Below are 23,065 nucleotides of genomic sequence, written 5' to 3' on the forward strand. Positions count from 1 at the left end.
AAATAAAAACATTCATTTGCTGAAAAACAGCAACACTAAGCCACCTCAGTTTTCTTTGTTTTCCAATTTTGAAACACCCCAAACACAAATGTTGCTCATTCATTGATAATAGAACGTGTTATAGTATACAGATGCGTGTGTACCTGTGTGTATGTCTACACACACTCACACACACCCCACATACATATTTCATATATGTATCCCACATACATATTTAATATATGTATATGTCCATATTTATATTCTGCTTATCATTGCTGTAGAAAACAGAGCTATAATAATTCATTGTTCATTTCAAAATAGTAACAAACCACTAATAAGTCTTAAATTTTTCATTCAGTGATATGATGGCAGAAACAGTCCATCCTCTTATAGTAACGTTTTGTCGTTGTTGCACAAGAAAGAGATTGTCCTATTTTTTCCAGTCACAACTGAGAAGACCTCACTGTCTGATTCTTTCTTCAGGGGCATAAACATTGTGTGCTGTTTCCCAGCTACCCATAATGTCCCTTGAACAATTTTGTTGGACGGAAGTTCATAGTGTCAGACTCCACCATGCTTGTAATGCACAAAAATGAGGTAGTACACAAAACATTTACTGTTCAAGTTTTGATTATGCCCCAGCCTCACCAGCACCCTAGTTCAGAGTGGAAACATTCCCTTTAGTCACAATTTTAAACAATGCTTTAAACACATGAAAATTATATTAGAGTATTCAGAGTACATTGTGCTTTGTAGTAAATCTTAGAATATTAAATAAAACAGTGAGATTGGGAATTTACGTACAAGATACAAATGATATTTGGAATTTTTGTTTTCTGTTTTGCTTTACATACCAGTGCTATTAAGCAGTCAGCATCTAGTTTGTGGGTGGGAGTGAAAGAGACAGAACAGATTACAGCAAAATTAAGCCTACACAATGTTTTCTTTAGCCTCTCTTAGACTTGCACTGATATCACAGCCCTAAGATTAACATATCAAAGGTCTGTTGGAGGGTGGGCTTACAGAAAAGTTAAATGAATCATTTTGGTCTAAGAAATGGCAGGCCCCATTATATCCAAGAATCTGACAGTTCTTAGCGGTTTTCTTATTTAAAGGAGCACAGATCTCTCATACTGTTTGACCTTAAAGACAAACTCAACAGACCCCTCCCCCATTTTTCCTCAAGCCAAAGTACTATTTATAAAATAGTTTACATCTTTGTTCAGATTCAAATTATAGACAAACCTCCCTAAATATAAAATACTAAAAGTGCAATAGTATAAATTAAGAGTTTGCAACCACATTATACAAACACTGCCTTTTATTGTACAGCCTTTGATAACATGAAGTGTTTTATTCACAACTGCTTATAGTGTTGTGAATAATCTATTGTAATAAGGTTTGTCTGTAACTTGTTTTTCCAACTATGAACTGAAGTTCACACTACACTTTTTCCATTTAATAGAACAACTGTCCACATAGCAGCTACAAATATTTAAATTAAAATGGTTTGTTACTGACAGGTACTTGCACATGAAAAGCATGCTATCTTTCCCAATAAAACTTCACAATTTTGCCTGCATTGAAATAAACCACTTATTTATAGTAAAACAAAACTTGCTTTAAAAAAAAGTCACATAGCCAGGTGTATTTTGCCGTACAAAAGCTTCATTTAAGAATGGGGCTAGTATATTGTCTGTTACCCGCATTATCTTTACATTATAAATACTACAGACAAGAATACTGTAATCATAGACAGCATTAGGGTACTAAATCACTTATTGAATATTAGAGGAATTCTAAAAACAGAGTTCAAGTTTCTAGTTGAGCAGAACAAAACCAGCAAAGATAGAGCTGTATTAAAATGCCATTGTGAACCCCACTTTTACTCAACCAGTAGCATCTTTGCTTTGTTTTGAAACAACATTTGAAACAATTTGGCCTCCATCAGTCCCTAATGGAATTATCCAATGATTTATCATTTACTTAAATTAAAAAGGTTCATAAGTTCTCACTAATGGTCAGCTCACTGTTGAAAGTAGTACCATGCAAATCTTGCGAGACAACTTTTCAGCAGACACGAAGTTATGTATTTCTGCTATTGATAAATCATAGTTATCTAGGCAATTAGGCCACAAAACTAAAGTTTAACTCCCCAAACTGTACATGAAAGAACAAACATTGTATTGAGCAATGGTCCAACAGTTATTTGTACTGAATGCTTTTAATTTATGCCAATCTCTTTATTGTCCTCAATAAACCTTGTGAATGGACGACTGGCTCCTGTTTCAGAACTCGCTTTGTCCAAACCAATGATGGGAGGGCTACTACCAGTACGAGCTTTGTCCATTCCACTGGTAACGTTACTTAAAGACGGAATGGCACTTCCGCCTAAACTTACTGGTAGCTGGGGAATGCCTCCGTTCTGTATGACAGAAATTTCATTGTTCTTCATGGCAAGTCCATTAGTAATAGCTGCAGCATACTGGTTCCAAAAATTTGGGTCAACATTCATTGCCCGTGCTGCTAAATCCTTTTGGAACATTTCTGAAAACTTCAAAGCATCACCACCTAACAAAGCCATGGGATTTTCCACGGACAGTCGACGCCCACGCCGTGCAGGAGCATTATTCCACATATGAGTTCCCATGTGAACCTTTAGAGGAAGAACAAATAGAAAAAATGGGCAAAGGAGCAAAGAGATTTATATAGTCTATGAACAGATGCTACACATACATTTTAAAAGCCAGCAATGGAAAATGTTCTAATTTTATAATTTAAAATGTCAAATAACGTTAAACATTAATTTTCTTATGCACAAGAAATATTATTTAAGATTATCAGGCTTACATTGTATTTCAAGGACTTTTTTATGTCCTAATCCTGCAAAACTCTTGTTAACATTTTAAGAATAAAGATATGTGTATTTTTGCAATTCAATTATATTCACATTTACATGGAAGCAATTCTGTTCTATGAAGTTTACTGCAAAGCAACTACGCATAGATGTTGCTGCCCAACCACAAAGACCCATGGCAAATTATTTTAAAATAAAAAAGATGAAACAATTATCTATTTTTGCTTGGTTCTCCAATAAATAAATATTTTCTTTTCTCTCTACTCGCAATGGTCTGAATGCAAACTTCCTGCCAGGCAAGCAGAAGGAATTTTCTGATTTAGCTCACATGCAAGTTTTCATTTTTTCCTAAAAAAACAGTTCCAGATGTTCAGGGACACTCCAGAGTATCTTTTAGAGGTACTGAAGACTGCTCTCCCAAACAAGCCTAAGTATCTTCTGTTTACATGAATGGATCTTTTGTACCCAAACTATATTAGGCTTGACTCATCTAAAATTACCAGAGACTAAATACCTCAAAAAAACAGTAGAATGTATTTGTTAGAACTAATCTTCTTGGTCTCTATAGCACAGTTACAAATAAGTTTACTTAGGTTTGGTCTAGCATCAATTATAGGGCTCCTCCTCGATTGCCAATACTCTTATAATTACATAGATTGTGCAGAGATATAAGCCTACTTTTTACATTTCTTTAGTATAAAAAAGAATTGTATTGCCCTTGAATAATAGAAAAAACCTCAGAATTGTAAGGTCCAAGAAGGCCTTCTCACTGAGCACTTGCCAATTTTGAAAAACTGCATCCCAATATGTAACCATAGTATTTGAAAAAGAATACTACAGTAAAACAGTGCTTCTCTAAGACACAATGGTGTAAGAAGCTGTAATTTAAAACTTTTTCGAGAAAACTGGATTTACATAACATTTCACTGCATCAATTCTTTTTAGGATTCATTTAATTACAGCCATTTTTAAAAATATTAAAACACTAATTTCACTATAAGGTAAGAGTTCAAAAGCCATTACAAAACAAGTGGGGAGACTCTTTAAAAATAGAATATGTTGTATATGAAAAGGGATTGATTTTTAGATGTGTGATGATATATACAAAGTATTTGATTTTATACTGATTCAGAATGGTGGTTTTTGGATACTAGGATAAGTCATACTTTAGCCTGATGAATGCGTGAGAGGGAACCTCAAGCTTGTGAATCTCTTCTCTCCCTCCACCTTCCAATGTGGCTTCAGGATGTTTAGAAGAGTTCACATACACTGTAGATTAGCCTCCATCTGGACTGTCATTTGAACCTGACAAACTGGGGTTGATCTTCAGATCAGCTTTACAAAATTGGCTTGTTCCTATTATTCACAGGTAAGATTAAATACCATTTAGGGTTTAGACTAAATACTAAATTGTAGTTATTAACAGGAAGGAGAGAAAAAAGCATGTGAAACTTTAGCTTGCAATGAATCATTTATATTCAAAAGAAAACTTTAGCCTAACATCTAAACGCAATCCATTTCTAATGCCGATTTGGACTCAAGGAAGGGGAGGAGGAGGAGCCACCATCTGCTGAACAATCAGGTTCAATATGAACCCTTTTTGCTGTTGTATTTTTACAGGCTTTTTTTCTAATATGAAGTTTACCTTCTTACCTTAAGATTCCCTTTTGTGGTAAAAGCTCTACCACAGATAGTGCAACCAAATGGCTTTTCACCAGTATGGGTGCGTTCATGTATCTGTAGTGCACTTGCTGAGGAGAAGGTCTTCCCGCATGACTGACAGTTGTGTTGTTTTGGAGTTCGGCGTGGTGGGGGTGCCAGCATAGGAGTGATGCTGGGACTCATCACTGTCTGTGGTGCAGCAGGAACCTGGATTCCAGCTGGAAGCGATGGAACCTCGCCCAATGAGATCGGCTTGCTGTGACCATTCACTTCCATTTTGATCATAGTAGGCGCAGTGCTGGTGACCAGGCTAGGAGTACTTTGGCTGGGACCTAGAGTAAAGTTGGGTTCAAATAACTGAGAAGGCAGCTCTTTTAATTTGTGTGTCAGTAAGTGCTGTTTTAAATTACCCATAGTGGAACACCCACGATTGCAGACTGTACATACAAATGGACGTTCTTTAGTATGGCTGCGGTAGTGAATTTCCAATGCACTCTTACAAGCAAAAGGCTTGCCACAGATATTACAAATGGTACTTTTAAACTTACCACGTTCTCTGTTCAGGAACAGCAGGCTAAAAGGAGCTTCTTCTTTGATGACTGGCCTCCCCGGGTTGGTGGCTGTCAGATCCAGGGCGCCTCCATTTTCAACAGTAGGTGGTGGGGGACTGTCAGATTTTTCTGTCTTTAACTGTATTTCTTGTGGTTCTTCATGGTTACTGAAACCTGGTGATTTAGATCTAAAACTTTCACAGTTGCTATTTTCAGGAGAGAGAGCTTGCATGGATGAAGAAGATTCTGACATGGCAGGACTCCCTGCACTCTGGCTTTCCAGATCCCCAACAGCTGATGAAGAATCATTGCTTAAATGGTCACTTTCCCCTGACCCATTTTCTAAAGATTTTAAGTTGGTCAACTGTTGGCAGTTCATGACAGAATCAATCATTTTCATTTGATTTTCAAGAGCAGCAATGCTAGAAATTACAGATGGGGGAGAAGGTGGGCATGATCCAGAATAAGGTATAAGTGGCTTGGAGGAGTCTCTTGTACTATCTTTTAAGTCTGTGTCCTCCTCCATGGAATTTTCATCAATATCATCATCATAGTTGCTCAGTGTCTCTGCATTCTTTTCATCAAAAGAAAGCTCTGAGTCCATAGCATCTTGGAAACCATCTGGTAATGGTGTGTTTGGAATTTGCCCACCCATGTGCATACGAATATGCTGCTGAAGAACAACAGCATTTGTAAATTTCTTCTGACAAATGGGACATGAATGCTGTACTCTAAGTGGTGGCTTCGCTCGATGAACTCCAAAATGTGTTTTTAGATTGCCTTTTGTAGTAAATGCACGTCCACAAATTTTGCATTTAAATGGTCTTTCTCCTGTATGAGTTCTGTAATGCATCTTGAGAGCACTCTGACAACTGAGCACACGGTGACAAATGACACACTGATTTGGATCTGTCATCTTCTTATCAATGTTCTCTACTAGCTGTTGCAGTTTTGAGGTTTCTGACGTTTGCATAGAGTCCAATAGACCACCAAATGGAAATTTAGCCTTGAACTGGTCAGACAATGCTGGAAGCACAGGGTTTGGGAGGCTTGTAGAAATACTGCTTTCGGAAACAGCACTAGGAGCTGTAGATGTGGGTACTACAGAAACCTGACCACTTATATCTCCTAGCCTTGCATTTGTTACAGGAATATTGACAGGTTCAGTTTTAGTCATGGTTGAACTACCATGAATTGGTTGTGGGGATTCTGCAGACAAAGGAATGCCTGATTCAGAATTGTTTAGGCTTGGGGATAAAGAAGTGCATTCACTTGATGCAGGGGATGTTCTCTGGGGTGATCTGTTCATAGGAGTAATACTTGGGGAATCTCCGTAACTGTTTACCCCTGGTATTGTTGGGGGAAGTTGTAGACTAATTGAAGTTGGGACTGTTGGTAAAACAGGCTTGCTATCCAGCCATGTAGTAACTGGTTTTTCAGGTGGCAATGACATCCCATATGGAATCCCAGAACAGGTGGGAACATTGTCAAGGTATTCTGGAACTGGATATGGATTCATCTGAATGTGTGGATACTTTTCTTTATGTCTCTGAAAATGAACTTTCAGATTGCCTTTAGTAGAAAACCGATTGCCACAAATGTTACACTTAAAGGGTCTTTCTCCTGTGTGTGAACGCAGGTGAATCTGTAGAGCACTGTCACTCCCAAAAACCTTGGCACAAAATCTACATTTATGTTTAAAAAAAGGATCCTCCGAACTTGTCTTAGGCTCAAATACAGATACATTTGGTGGCTTTCCTTTGCGATGCTTCATAAGAGCAGAGAGAGGATCCAATGCATTAGCTGTTGCAGCAATGCTAACCAGTGGATTGGGGAAAATTACACTACTGGATGAAGTCTGAGGTAGAAGTGGGTTTGGCAGGCTGGAAGTTGAGGTGAGGAGATTTCCAGGTCCTATTGAGGGTGGAGTTGAAGGATTTGGGGGCTGTGAAGAGCTGCTAGTACTATTTGACACAGAAACCGGTGTTAATGAAGAAGTAATTGCATTAGAGGAGGATGGTGTGCTTGCTTCATTTGGGACAGAAGAACCATTGCTTGACATGTTAGGAGTGCTTGCACCTGACGTGGGCCTTGATATGTGCTGAGAGCTCTCAAAGGCAGTTGGTGGGTTGCCAGTGGCTTGGGCCACTATGGCAGAAGGAACAACTGCTAACTGAAGAGCAGAGTTTGCTGCATATCCCTGGAGCTGGTTAGTGGCTTGCACAGGAGTGCTTTGGGAAGGAGTTGTATTTAAAGTGGGACGTAATGGCTGTCGGTTCATCATTGCCACCTGACTCCGGATCTGTTCAATCAGCTGCAACTGGTGAATCTGCTGCTGTTGCAATGCCATTAACTGCTCAAGAATCATTGGGATGGCCACTGCTGTAACCCCACTAGCAGTGGTTGCACTAGCTGCACATCTTGTACTCTGTGAGAACTGTGCAACTGCCACTTTAGTGCTCAACAATGTCTCTAAGGTTACATTAGTGTTTGGCATGTTATAACCTGTCAAAGAAGGTGGTTCACTAATTTGAGGTAGTGGCGTAGCTGTGCTAGAGGTGCCTTGATTGGAGTAGCTTTTTTCTACAGAAGGTTCTACCTCCATAGGTTCTTCTTCCTTTTCTGTATTCTTTATCTCACAGATCTCATTGTTCTCAGCCTGAACACTTTCTTCAGCAGCCTCACTGTCTGCCTGATCACTAGGTGAACTTGCAGGAGAAGGCTCTGCAAATTCTTCAGGTGCTGGAGTTGCTTCATCTTCATTCACAATGAGCACCAATGGATTTTTAGTGCAATTCTTCTTGTGTTCCAAGAAATCACTCCACTTGAAGAACTCTGCACAACATTTTTCACAAACATTTGTTTCCTCGCTTCCACTCCGGCTTTCATTCCCACTGTCACCATCATCTGCTCCTTCTCCTGGCACTGCTGGGGAGGGAGCGGGGGTGGGGGGAAATCAGAAGATTGTATCAGCCAATGACTTGCAAGAGAGCCCACCCTCCATTTTTGAATTTTGCACATGAGTAAGAATCAATATTTTTTATTTTGTACAAATTACACCACTTCAACTTTTCTGAGGTCCCTCAGTGTGTGTATTCTATGACTCTTTCTACCTAATCATTTTCTTAGTGCAATCCATCAAATTATGAGGCCCTATCAGTTGTGGATACTGCTTCTTAATGAAATTCCATAGAAGCAATTGATTTCCAATATTTTCATACAATTCACAGCTACCTTGTCTGTTGGGTACAAAGCAAGCTTTCGATGGACTCATTAGGATTCCCCTTTGCCATCAAGCTTCCTCATTTCCAGCAAAATTAGAGATGCCTTTGCCCGTTCACTTAACATTGCTAAACTAATCTGTAACCTTTCAAACTCAAATCAGCACCTGACACGACAAACTGGGCTTCTGTTACTCAAGTGGGGTCTTTGTGCTACTTAGATTTATTATCTTTACACTGCATAGAGACACCATAGGCTCAGTATAATTCTACATAACAAGTTAAATCAACAATTTATTTAATTTAAAAAGATGTCTATGTATACTGCTGATATATGGAATGCCTTTTTTAAAATTAGACTAGTTTCACCTCTCTTGTTTTTGTATTTCATTTATAAATTCCATGAAGCAAGTATTACATAACTGTTAAGGTATATAAAATGTGATTTGTATGCTCCAGTTATATGAATCAAATTAATACCTTTTCTTTTTGGGAAGAAGTGCTAAAATTACATGTTGCTGTTGTTAGCCAATAGAGTTCAGTGGTTTGTTAACAAACCAGAAATTATATATTTAAAGTTCATTTACATTGACATGTTTAACATGAGAATGTTGTAGTCAAGACACACTTTTAGTACCTTTTTTCTTCTATTCTCATAGAAAGACTCTGCAAATTATATGCTTGTGCCATAGTGGAAAACCCACTAATTGGTTACACATGTTTAATTACTGTTGTAGGCAGCTACTTCCTCTGACTCCCGTTACTCTCTTGTGCTGAATAACAAGCATATCTAATGAACAGAATTCTAATTCACACCTGATCATATTAATAGCTGAACACAAACTTTAAAAATCGACTTATGATTAAGTTGTAAGGGTTCACTTTAAAACTACTGTAATGTATAAAAGCAGATATCCTTTGAAAGCTGTGCACAGCTTCAGTGTGCAATAATTATTCAGATTCCCTTTGATGCTCTGGACATCACTGAAGCATAGCTGCTTTTTGTGAGCTTACAGATAGAGTGACAGGAGCAAATCAGTTCCATAGAACAAGGTGATAGGTATACATCATTATGTACTATACAGACAGAAGCGTGAGAAAATCCACTTCAGATTTCGCAAACACATCAGTTCCTTGCACATCAAAATAGCAATTAAATAAATTCATTTTTATATTTAGGAAAATGTTCAAGAAAAACCCTACTGCCAGGATGTCATTTGAAATGGTCCTCTTAGAATATACACTTGTTTAACTGATAAAACACTCTAGTCTTGGTATTGCAAGCTGTCTTCCTCTTTCATAACCCTTGCGTTTTAATTTTTTCCTATTGCTAAAGAAGCCCAAGCAATAACCAAAAGGGAGAGTTCAGAGCAGCAAGTGGCTACGCTTTGCACCTGAATTATATCTGGATATTAAAACTCAGTTCGGCTAAAGAGTATAGCTTAGCAAAAAATGGAATATATATTTGGAATTTGGTTGTGTTTACCTGAAGCAAAGCTACAAATGATTTACATGAAAATAGAGGAAGGGAAGAAAATAAAGGATTTAATTCTAATGTTGTTGCACCTGGAGTTTGAACTCTCTTTTGTGCAAGTGAAAAATGATTTCAAAGGCCATCTCCAAAACCTTTTGCTATGCAGTTCATAGGAAACATGCTATTAACCAGTTAATCAATATATTGATCACATTAATCTTGTTTATATATTGCCAGAAGTTCAATACTGAATATTGCAGATAAAGCCCATTTTTTAATTTTTATTCTCCTATCATAGTAATATACCCGAGCTAACTTAATTTCATAAAATAGAAAGAACAACTTTAATCTCCATCTTAGAAGTGGAAAACGCTGTAGCTCCAAACTGGTCACCTAAAGATTTAAAATATATATATAACTAAACTGACAAATCTTAAAGCCTTAATACTTTTTTCCTACATATTTAATTGCAGATAAGACCACCTGATCTTAGTGACACTGGCTTTCAAATGAAGAGTCAGCACTATTTAAAAACACGACTGCAGAAAATAAAAGCTTAGTTTGTAATCGTAATTTTATTTCTTTTGCTTGTTTGCTTCATATTTGTGATTCTCTAATATTAATAGGAAGTTATTTTAAATTTAATCTATATCACTGGAACTTCATGCTAAAATTAAATGTCATCATAGTATAGAATATACTAAATAATAATGAACAAAACTTCCTATATATTCATCCCTTAAATTTAAGAACTAGCTGTATCTGCAGATTTGGTGTTTGCTTCTAGCTGTAATCTAGCAAATTAACACATGTGAAAAAAGTTAGATTCCAGAATATATTAATCATTCTAGTATTGTATTAATCAAAATAGCACTGAATATCAGACATTAGAGGCACAAATGTTTTTGCAAACCTTTTTATTGCTTACTCAAGTTTTTAACTTAAGTCCTAAAAAACAAGGCTTTCTTCAAGGAAAGAAGAAACCAGCAGTGAAAAACTAATCCACATGCTCAGGAGTGTATCACTTGGCCATTCAAAATATCCTCATATATTTCTGTGGTATAGTATTTGTAATTACTTGTGTGCACCTTCATGTTTCACATACATGTTTCCTTTTATCTTCCATAATCAGAATATAGGAGAACAAGCACAATAACTATTGTGGACTTCAGTCTATCTTCCTGATCAATTTACCTGTTTATAAATTATTTTGGCAGAGTTATTGCTGCTAAAATTTAAATCAGTGTCCTTGAAGTAGCTTACTCTAAAAAAGCTGTGTGGCCTGGTATCTTTTATATTACAAAAATAAGAAACGAAGTATTACTTCGTGTGTTCTTTCTGCTAATGTGTTGATGTTTGATGGACAAGCCACAGTTATGGCCTCCTGTTCCACATGTAAAGGCTATAAAGGCTACTGTTCTTCCTCAGAAAGACACTGGCCCGAGATACTCAAGTGCTAGACATGTATGACAATGTTACAGCTTTCCAAACATGGTCTGCTGGTACATCTGGGAGTTCAGTTGGGTTATAAACTGTACGCGTAAATCAAGCATGATGTACTCATTTTAAATGCAAAAAAAAAAAAAGCATTAGGCAGTTAGGGTAGAAATCTTCATGTATATAAAGGTTTTAAATCATTTTTATATTGAACAGGATTTCAGTTCATATTGATAACACAATTTAAAATATATATGTTAGTTACTACTAAGCATATTTAGGATTGAAATCCCAAAGGACAGCATACCAGAGCCAAAATGGTGCCGGGAACTAGGTCTGGATAAAGGAAATCTGTGCTTAAATCTTATTTGATCATGATGCTCAGTGGGGAATGACTTTGTTTTCAGTAATGCTCTAAGGATAAAATAGGATATGTATACGTACTTACCAACATTTTGTAGAGAAATGTTAGGGTATCAGTATTAGGAAATGATATACACTGGAGTTTTAAAATGAATTATTTTATGATTCCAGAACTAAAATTCCTATTTTAATACAGTACTTTATAATTGGTTCTCCCAGGCAGCTTGGTCTCAAGTCTGACATGTGCATATAAAAATAATGGGGACAATCAAATTAAATTTTATGATATTGAAGATTTTTTCTTGACTGAAACTGTCCTTGCATTTTAGATTTCAGTGCATTGACATGAAAATCAAAGCTGCCTTTAAAAACTGAGAAACATTTTAGCCTATTAAAAACAGATATATTTTACCTGGGAATAGTTTTCCTAAAATTTCATTTACTAATAAAATAACTGAAAATATTTCTAATGTTTCATGATAACTTATTAACAACTATTGTTCAACCCTTTTGGAATGGAGAAACTTTAAGTTGTTGTCCTCAAGATTCTTATACATGTATGTTTCATAAAAGGTTAATAGAATTCCTTATTAAATATTTAATATGCAAATTTATTCATACCTGTACACACCTTTAGAAGTGTATAAAAATATTTTCATATGCAGTTGTTTTGTATTAAAAGGATAAATTAATTTTAAAAAACAAAAATGAAAAGAAGTAATAGTAAGTAAAATATGTAATAAATTAGCTTTTCAGTTATTTTGCTCTTTTTTATTATTTAAATAAACATTCCCACAAATTGGGCATTTACATTGCTTTTTAAACAGAATTCCCTCTTTTGACTGAAACAGAACAACCTTTTTTTACAAACACTTAATATACCTCTTCATGAAAGGCTTAAAGTCTGATTATATTAAGAATTCCAACTCTCATTTTAAAGAAAATGACTTATATATTCTCATTAAATAAATTATTTTTTAAAGTGTACATTCTTTATAACCATAAAATTGAATGTGAATAGGAATTATAAATTATGAGAAAGTTACTACAATTATAAACCAATTATTGGAATCATGTTCCACAGAAATGTATGGAATCTGCTTCAACTTTGAGGCCAACCTTTTCAACCTTTAAGGTAAGTTGAAAAATAAGGTAATAACAATATAAAATATCTCCAGTAAGTTTTCTTCTTTAGATCATCAAGTTACTCATGGCTTTTTTCATGATGCCATCACCTGGCTTGAATCTATGTGAGAAATTCAGTAGGTTGATGTGGGGAGAATCTGTGCTCATGTCATCTTTGCTCATGTCTGATGTTCCAAAATAATTTAATCAAAATATTTGGACTGAAGCCAACAATAACTGACGATACCTGGACTCTGCATTTTATTGTATGTAAGGGACAAGAGTGAAAACTGACACTCCTGTAATTCCAAATGCATTCGTGGAACAATACTATTGTGGATAGCTACTGAATTGTCTTTACGGTTTCTCCTCATTACATTCCTGTATGAAACATGTTCCTCTCTGCAAAGTGAGAGGAAAAAAACAGACTGAAAGAAACAGAAAAGGGAATATCTTTGGTTCGCATCAGTAAAGGTGTTCAGTTTACAGCAGTGCCAGTTTTTATATATCTCTACACACACAGACACACACCTTTAATACATCCTGTCCTAATATTTATTTTATGAGAACAATGTGCATTTATTTCTTTCCACTGTTAGTAGTACAGGTTATCCATTGGAGAGAAGAAGGCCCAGTAGTAATGTAACTGACCTCTATTCCATTTAACTATTAATGAAACATCTTTAAGATAAATAGATGAACAGAAACAAAATTCTTAAAATGACAAGGATGCCCCCCTAAATAACTCTAGCTGTGCAAAACAGCTTTCAAACATATAGGATATAAAAAACTATTCTAGTCTCAGTAAGCACTTTCTCTATTTCATTATATCATTGTTACTTTTTAAAATGAGATCCTTTTAAATTATTACTTAGACCATTACATTTTCTTTAAGGAAACTGTTTTCTTTATATGCTTTTAAATGATTGCATCCACTGCAAGATAGGCACAGTTTAACAAAATAATAAGACAAAGTGATAAGAGATATCTATGCAGAATTAAGCTCCATTAGGCTCAATGGACTTTCTTTCCAAATAAGTCTGCACAGGATTGCAACCTTGCTCACCTGGCAAGATTAGCAGGCTGCATCTTGCTATCAACAACAACAAAATTATTCTTTAAACCTATTCCACACCAAATGACTATGCACAAATACATTCATTCAGCATGTCAAGACAGAAAATCCCAACACCAGTCTACAAATACATTCATTTTCTTCCAATGGCCCAATTAGCCAATTTGAGGAACATGTGCAGTGAAAACTGCAACTCTGAATGCCTTTATTTCTACAATGACACAGTGTAAAAAGATCTTGCATAACTCCTTTTAATATGGGCATTGGCAAATTATTCATCAATTATGTTTCAGATTACTGATAACTACTAAAGTAAATCCCAGCAGATTTTAACATATCCAGTTTGCACAATGGCAAATTTTCCCTAATATGTTGTCAGACATAATTTCCTTATTAAAAACTAGTGTTACAAATAGCGATTTAACTTTCAGTATGCAGTTCTTTCATCGAATAACTAATGTATATATTGAAAACAATACTTTTTACTTTCTTTCTCCCCCCTCTCTTTTTCCTTTAAATTAATTCTTTTACATTTTTTTATGATAACTTTGAATCCCATAAAGAAAGATGAATTATCACACACAGAGCCCAAGCTGTGAAACAGGAGGAGACAAATAGAGACCCCTACTGTGTTTAACAATGTAGAAGAAATTTCAAGTGCAATAGCAAAATTTCTATCCCTTTTCCACAGGCCTCATAAGCTGACAATATGAATGCAAACAGTGGAGGGCACTCTTGCTATGCAAAAGTTGCACTGACCTGATATACTTCTTTTGATCTATTTTAGTGGCCTAAATTTTACAATTTAAGTTAACAGCCACCTGTGGCATAGTCACCATGTGCCTTCTGCTGAAAGCATATGCAACATTTAACCAACTGCTAAGGCTTTGTGAATTCAGATTAAGAACAGATCAAGCACTCTACATTTTGTCTGCTGATAAAATGTATCAGTGCATCACATGTTAAAATGTAATTATCTGTTTTGCTGAAGTTTCAAATGTTCAGTTATACACCAATGTTCTGTGTAAATTGGTTGGTATTCAGTGTTCAGACTACAGTGATACAAGTTTTTAATGGGAGCTAATGCAGTAGTAACCTTTGGCTATTTCATATATCTTGCGGTGAAACAGGAATCAAGGTCTAACAGGAATCTAAATAATATAAGAGACTGCTACATTTTCATGTAACCTCCCATTTTCAAAGACATAAACCACCAGGCTCATTTACAGGCTGAAGACTAGGAGAAGATGTTTGCAGATTTGATACTATGGAATTTTCTATAGAGCACTGACTCACTGAAAGCAGGAGAGCTATTTGCATATGTATGTGCTATAAGATCAAGACTGAAAATCCAGCATTTGGATATTATGAAATTTCCCACCAACCAATATTCTGAATAAATTGATATCACTAATAAAGCAAATGCAATGAAATATTAATAAATAGTGAGGAAGACTGTCTTAATGACCAACTACTGTCCTTTTGATAACCAAAGTAAATGACACTATAAGATTAATTAAGCAATGAAATACTGTGTAAAACCACCACCTCTACTCTTTTCTTAGCATTGGCAACATGTGAGTTGAACTAGATGGGCATTTGATAAGCCGTACAAAATACATAAAAACTCAGAAGCATCTCTAGATAACACTCCGATTTGATGTTAACACTTAAGACAACAAGTGGTAAGCCATGCTGCCAAGGTCAACTGCACAGATGTACTAATTGTATTATGAGCTTGACATCTAGTGGCCACCCCTGGCAGGGCAAAACAGGCAAAGGTTAAATCAGCAAACCTTGTCAAAGCACTTCTAACTATCCACCCTCAGGGAAAGTTGATTGGAAGCTTGTTGGCACTCCAGCAATCCTACCTTTTCACTGAAAACAAACAAAAACTCTCTAGTACACTCAACACTTAGACCAAACAGTTTGGTCTGAAACACTAAAAGTAACATGCATGCATTACTTTTTTAAATATACAGACATTCTGTTGTTGTCATAAAAGTGGGCTTTCAGCTTCTATTGATATTATTTTCTCGATTAGCAGTCAAAACTTTTTACAAGACTGCCTGACTTGCATTAATGCTGCCATTTCCTATATGCAATTAAAATAGAAATGCTCTCAAAAGTACTTATATTTCATATTTTAGATAATACATGTGTGCCATGATTTGTCATGATTTGATAACAATCCTGGATTTACTCTGAATAAAAATCAATAGATTTCAAAGGGACTGCTTTCAAACAAGTATATAAAGATGTGCGTATTTTTCACTTTTCACATATATATACATGCCCTATAAAAATGTCTTCTACAATAATGCTGTAAAGTGAAAGGAATAATTTTTATCTGTAGAGAAATATAACTGTACACTATAAATTTGCAATATTGTGAATATAATTTTGGATCTACATATTATAATTTACAGTATTGTAAAAAAAAGTTACTTTTATTTATCCTAGATATTTTGTTCATATTTCTAATGCTTACAACCATTTTGGATACAAAATGTATCATTTCAGTGTGTTTAATTTCTCAGCTTCTATTTCTTCAAACTATGTAAGAAGCTATTTACCTATATCAATCACAGCAGTCTTTTTCATTATTTGCAAAATTGAATAGATCTTGTTCTTACCAATGAATATTCTCTAGATACTCCACTACTGGTTTGGCACTCAGTCAATAAATCATGCAACAAAACAAAACCTTCTGTTATCTTAATGCTTCACCCGAAGTAACAATTTTTTTGTTTGTATTGTTCCTGACTTCAAAATTATACTTCAACAGAGTATTTAAAAATATTTTTAGAAAGAGGTAAGTAATCAATATTTATGTTTAAGAACATGAATATTCAGCTCATATTAATTATATACAGATAGTTAATGGTAATGTTTGTAATGCTTTTATTTATGGCAGCACATATATTCTTCCCTCCTTCCAAGAGTAATAGCACAAAAAAATTATACTAACTTGTTTTTGCATTTGTATACTAAAATAAGCCAATTTTAATTAATGTTCTATTAAACCATCCTTTGGTTTGAATAATATATAAAATATGCAAACAATTACTATACAGCTGTGCACAATAATATAGGCTAATTCTCTTCCATTACACTAATAATAAATCAAATATTTCAAAGGACCGTTTTAAAACTGAAAAAGGGCCTTATTATTTTAAAAGACAATTTGCTAAAAGTTACAAAATTTAATGCGTAATTAAATGTTTCCTGTTATCTCTAATGTTCTTAAGAGTATTGTAGGTTACAATATGATAGAAAGCAACGCATTCTACTTATCTATTTGATTTTTATGAACATTTAAGTTTAAGGCTGCTATCTTATATCTACTTATATAATAATAAGCCCACTGAATTTAAATGAACTTACTTCAGAGTAAACAGGAATGTTTTTAAGAATACATTCAAAGGAACAAATCCACAAAATAACTGAACAATGAACTGGAATAAAAAAAAATTGATGTAAGCAACTGGAGTTTGGAAAGATACATAGTTCAAATATAACAGTTCTGGTGAGCAGGTTTTTAAAACAAAGACATTTAGTATGTGGCAAAAGTCCATAGTACAATATAAATGCATTTTACAATTATTTGAAAACCACATGTCATTCTTCTAAGAGCTGGTCCACTTTAAACTGAAACCAAACAAAAAGCCATGTTACTTTAATCTGTACAAATTGCATTCTAGAAATCCCTCTTAGCAATTTTATAGCTAATTTCTATTCAATTATTATCCACTTGAAAGTGCTATGTGGTACCCCTCCCCCAAGAAATTGGTGAATGCATCTGGTTCCTAAGCGAATGCAGTGTTTGCAATTGTTGTAACAAAACAAGACTGTTCTACAGCACTAGTAATCTGTTGATTTAGAGAAATGTTTAAATGGAGATGTAAATTCTTCTGATACTTGAGATTAACTCGTTTAGCATACAGAATAGCAAATTAACTATCTTGGGATTTATAACGATTCCTTCAGATATTTTGTCACTCTTTAGAATGACCATTTCTTTCAACATGGCATCCTTTTAATGTTTTGTGCATAAATACCTTTTGTTCATGGCTTGTCAGCATCAACTACTATGCAGATTCTAATTAATCACTGCATGTAAGCATTCATTTTCCAAATTACCAAAAGCAGGAACTATCTGTGCAACAACAAACACTTCAGCATAGTAGCTTGTGCTATTCTGAGTAGTTTTGGGATCTCTGGGAGTGTTCTGCTTCATGGAGAAAAAAAAAAAGGCCATGTTGCTCTATAGTTCCAAATTATTTATTGTATTTCTAAAACATCTATTGTAAGGCTGCTACCTAAATTTACTGGTCTTCATATAACTTTAAATATAGCCTGATGTTTATCTTTCAGTCTGTCAAACTGTCATGTTTCTTTCTGCTACTGTGTAACATTCTATCTGTAAAGAAAAAAGAACACTTACTCTTAACAGCTTTTCTTAACGAATTACATCCTTAGAATACAGCACAAAATGTGTTTCTCATGTATAATAAAATGTGCACATTTACTAGATATGGCAATAACCTGAGGAATTCTTTAAGAGACTGAGGAGTTAAAATACTGAAGAAAACTAAGATTAATATGGTGGGTATCTCTGAAAAACATTTTTTGCCTGTTTTATATACTAAAGGGTTGTTTTGGGCCTGCTGCTGAACTAAGATCAGGAACAGTGGCATTGCTTGCAATTGTAAAGTGAAATGGAAAGGCCTGATGTTTGAATTACAACATCATCTTATTCTAGAATACACACAACTAGTTAAATCTTTTTACAGGCAGAATATTTGTACTTAGTCAGATCCAAATGTTGAGTACTTAAGTAATTTAGCTCCTGATGTGATTTTGGTATATTAGGGTTCTGATATTGGAAGTGCAACATGCAAGCAGGACTCCGCATGTAACTAGTCATCAACAGAAATACTATATTTTATATACTGACATACATTTATTAAGGAGGAGCATAGCACATTTTGATCACAACTCTCTAAAATAGAGAAGTATTTACATTGTTGCATTTTAAGGCTGCTGTTAAAGCCGATTTTGAGCTATTCAGTGACCACAATAATAACGCTTTAAAATTCCTCACTGGGATGCAATGTAGTCCTTTTGATGGGAAGACTGTCTTTCTCATTCGCCAGAAATAAATCCATTCATTTGATCATGTAGTCATTGAGGGCAATACAAAACAAACCAAGTGTGAGAAATTCTATGTGATGAAGTAAACAAAACAAAACCCCAAAAAAGAAAAAAAGAGAGAGAAAACCATTTCCATGACAAAAAGATTCTTTGTTCTTAATCTACACACCATATGCAAGCGTTTCTTTTTAGCATATCTCCTGTTCTAATCTTGGGTGACATGGCTACATAGATAAGACTCACTAAGCAAAACAAAAAAACCTTCCTAGTTGAACAATTTTCTTCAATTTATTAACTCACCAGAAGTGCCATAATGAGGCACTGAGGTTTTTCCTTGTTAACTTTTAAAGTATTCAGAGTATTGTATATATTCTTAAACCAAGCAATCTATCAATCCACCATGGACTGATTTTTTTTTTCTTTTACTAAAGATAAATGCCCTGTTTTTACTGAACTACTCCTAAGGCTTTAAAAATATATTTTAAAATAAGGAATCTCTTGTTTTGGTTTCAACTATACTTCACAAAACTTGTTTCACTGCCTTTGTATTATTACCATTATCCAAGAAGCTGTTCAGATCAGCAGCTGTCAACCTTTTCCTTCTTTTCAAGAACTTTCTTATTTAAAAAAAAGGTGGAAAAAATTAGAAGTTCTGAATAATTGCCAAGGTAGCAAATGCATTTACCTTAGGAAGTCAGTTCATGCTGCTCTAATCTGCAAGGTTGTAGTGATGATTTAAAATAGCCAAAACTCTTTTGTGGCTTAGTTCTCTTCCCCAACAAGTCCCTCTTCCCCAGTGAAGTATTTTTTCTGAAACATTTAAGTGTCTAATTTTGCTTGGAATTTTTTTTTAAATGAAAGCAATCAAGCTAGAATGTGCTATTTAGAAGGAACAGAATCATTCTCACAATGATTACCTTCTTATCACTATCCTGATCAGCACAGAAATGTAAGTGATAACTGTATGAAGAAAGAATGAAATACTTCATTCTGCCTTCATAATTAAAAAAATGCAATCTGAGGTAAAGGAAAAAACTGAATGGTAAAGTTTAGTGTCACATGCATATAATGGAGCTTAGAATTATTCCCAATTGTTTTGTAAAGACAGCTCAAAAACCCTTTGGCCAACTGCAGCTAAATCATTTTGAAACCAGACGCAACTTGTTTTATAAGCACTGTGAGCACGCCTGGAGGCTCTCTTGGCCTCAAGGGGCCCAAATAAATTCTGTTTTATCTTTTCAATAAATGCAGAACGAATATCACATTTTATAATCCACCTCAAATCCTAAGAAAACCAAGAACATCTTCATGGCAATTGTGGCAAAGGAAAACAGGCGTAAGGCAAGTTAAGCTCTGCCCCAGGGCAGACAATTTATCCACCCCAGGCCCTGACAATTATTCCCAAGCGTCACCCATATTCCCTCCCAAACATTCAGAAGAGACATCTTTTGCCTTTGAACATCTGACCACCTCTACTTATTTATAGGACACATCCTTGCCTTTAGAAACAGCCCCCCCACCACTCCAGGCCTATTTCCAAAAATTCGGCGGACCAGAGCAAACCCTTCCTTCGAATAACTGACCCTGCGCAATCTTTGCTGGGCGTGGGAGGGAAGACGCTGAGGAAGCCCCCAGGAGCCCTTCCCCCTCTGTTACCTCAGGAATTACACTAAAGCTGTAATCCTGAATCTAGCCGGCCAAGCAGTAAAGCCCGGCGGCGGGGGTGACTTCAGAGTAAAAGCAGGAGCGAATCGCGAGAGAGATTTTTCCCCTCGGACGCGCGGCAGGCCGAAGGAGGGAGCGCCTCGCGGGGCTTATTTGTTGTCAAGGGGCAGGGAAGCCGCCGCCTCCATCAGGGCCGCTTCCGGGGTGCGGGGGGCTGACACGACTGTAAAGCTCCAGAAAGGATTTCGCCGCTTGGGCCCCCTTCCTCAACTCTTCTGGCAACTTTCTGCTTTTGCCGGAAAAGGAGACAAGCAGCCGGGGAACGGGTACGGCAGCGGGTGAGGAGGAAAAGAAAGCGGTGGCTTCAGCCGAAAGTAAAACACGAGGGAATAAATGCAGATGGGGGGGGGAAAGGCAGCAAATCAAGGCTTGGCTAGGAGCGTCGGCGATAACAGCGGCGCGCGCGGGGGGGGGGGCGATTTTGTAGTACGTACTTCACCCCTACTCTCCAACTCCTGAGAGCGGGGAGGATCTAACTCTCCCCTCTAATGTCCAGCCATAATTCAAGCACTCAGATGCACGCCGAGTTTGCCAGCAGGGACTTCGTGGGAAGACAACACTTGCTCAGAAAGGGAGGGGGGAGGCAAAAAACTTAGGCTGAGCCACTTAACTTTACTCCCACCCGACTTTCTCCTACCTCTTCCCAAGGGGACCGTCTCTGGGCTGCTCAACTCTCTCCAGATAGGAAAATCCACCAGATCCCAGGATTAGAAAACACCCACCACACAGAGACGCACGTACGCACCCGACTCCAGCCACCCAGTCCCGCCTGTCTTACCTTGTTCGGGAAGCACCTCAGCTGGTAGCTCCTCGTCGGATTTGAGATGCTGGGGCTTAGCTTGCTTTCGTCGAGACATACTGCTAGCTGAGGTGTCTTCTTGTGCCTGCTTTTTGCAGAGACATCGGCGAGAGGTGGAGCGCTGCGGGGAGGGGGTGGGTAGGTAGGTGGGAAAAGATTTGGTTGCGAGGAGAAGTGTTGGTGGCGTCGGACCACCCCCTCCTTATTTCACCAGCAACAAATTAGCGCGGGGGGGTGGTGCAGAGAGAAATTGAATAAATAAATTCACAAGCAAGCCAAGCGGCGACGGCGGATCAGCCGGGCGGGGTATGCGCGGGGCTGTGCTGAGCGCGCTGCAAGATAGGGCGGCTGCGCGGCTCGCGCATGGGGTTCAGTAATTATGATTGTGAATAATGCATGGCGATTAATGATGCTGGGGGCAAGCGCGGATTGGCCCGGCTCCAGTGGACTCGGGCTGCATATGTAAATGCGGGAGGGCGTTCAGCAATTAGACGCTTCAGTCGGCCAAATGCTGCGTCTGCCCGGCACCAGCAGCGCCTCCTGCGAGAGGCACCGACTGCAACGGCAGCAGCAACCGAGGGGACACAGGCGGCAGCAAAACACACGCGCGCAGTCCAGGGGGACCACTCTCTGCGTGTGCATTGACTTTACACAACATAGGTGCACAAGCTTCACTGCTGGGAGAAGGGCAAGATCTCCGTGGTTTGCTTTGGGTAGCTCTGCTCCCTTGTTTTCCTCGCTTTTTTTTTTTGAAATTACATCACTCTTTGTCTTTTTTCCAGGTTCCTCTTTACCCAGAAGTTATTCTGCATCGCACTTAAGTTTCTCTGCGAAGCCTCTAAATGTCCTTGATATATATTTATTTTCCCTCCTTATCTCTTTTCTTTCGCTGCCTAAATCTTCAGGTCCTGTTCTCCCGTAGTTTTTCCTTCATGCTGGCCCGGAAACGGCTTCTGTTTCTCTTGGGGGGGGGGGGAGGAGGAGGAGGAGGAGGGGAAAAGTAAACAGCCAAACTCGGAGACTTTGGGCACTTCTCTTTCACTTCTTGCGTTCGTCCTCCTCCTTTGTGTAACAGCCTCTCTCTCGTCGAGAGCCGCCTCGTTCGTGCCGCTGTAGCTGCGACTGGCCACTTCCTGTTGTCCAGGGGTAGGAAGTTTTCTGTCCCTTTCCCGTCCACCTCTCTCGCTCTGAGACAGGTGGCGAGGTTTCTCCGCGCCCCCCCCTCGCTTAGGTGCCACTCCTCCAGACTTGTGCTCGTCTTCCTTCTCTTGAGTTCCTTTGCCTCCCGTGCCAAGGAGCTCGCTTTTGTTTGGAAAGAGACAATCCCGGGTCCCCGGCAAAATATTAAGAAAGCACCGACGACGACCCCCAGCGAGCCTTGGAGGAGTGGGTGTGTGCTGGTGGGCGAAGGTGTTGATTGTTGTGCTGCTGGGCGGAGGAGGGTATCCCTCGCCGCCGCCCCTTCTTCCTCCTTGCCCCCTCCGCTTTCCTTCTCCTCCTCGCCGCTCCCGCAGCCTCGATTGGGTGTGAGGCCGGCTTGGCACACGGACGCTCGCCAATCGACGCCTCCCCTAGCGCTGGGAAAGGAGGAATGCGCGCAGCCAGGGCGTCGCTGATTTCGGCACCAGAAACTTTCA

At 37.5% G+C, this 23,065-nt stretch overlaps 1 protein-coding gene across 1 annotated transcript; it reads right to left on the bottom strand.

Moving 5' to 3' along the window:
* Positions 1–234: 234 nt before the first annotated feature.
* On the bottom strand, positions 235–21,486 carry SALL3 (spalt like transcription factor 3). The gene is made up of 3 exons (XM_063300218.1): positions 21,432–21,486; positions 4,493–8,007; positions 235–2,638 (listed from the first exon to the last, which is right to left on the bottom strand). Exons 1-3 carry the CDS (start codon positions 21,484–21,486, stop codon positions 2,207–2,209), a joined length of 4,002 nt encoding a protein of 1,333 aa, XP_063156288.1. The 3' UTR covers positions 235–2,206.
* Positions 21,487–23,065: the final 1,579 nt, after the last annotated feature.

The sequence above is a fragment of the Candoia aspera genome, chromosome 3 (genome assembly GCF_035149785.1).
Source record: "Candoia aspera isolate rCanAsp1 chromosome 3, rCanAsp1.hap2, whole genome shotgun sequence".
In the NCBI taxonomy this organism is placed as follows: domain Eukaryota; kingdom Metazoa; phylum Chordata; class Lepidosauria; order Squamata; family Boidae; genus Candoia; species Candoia aspera.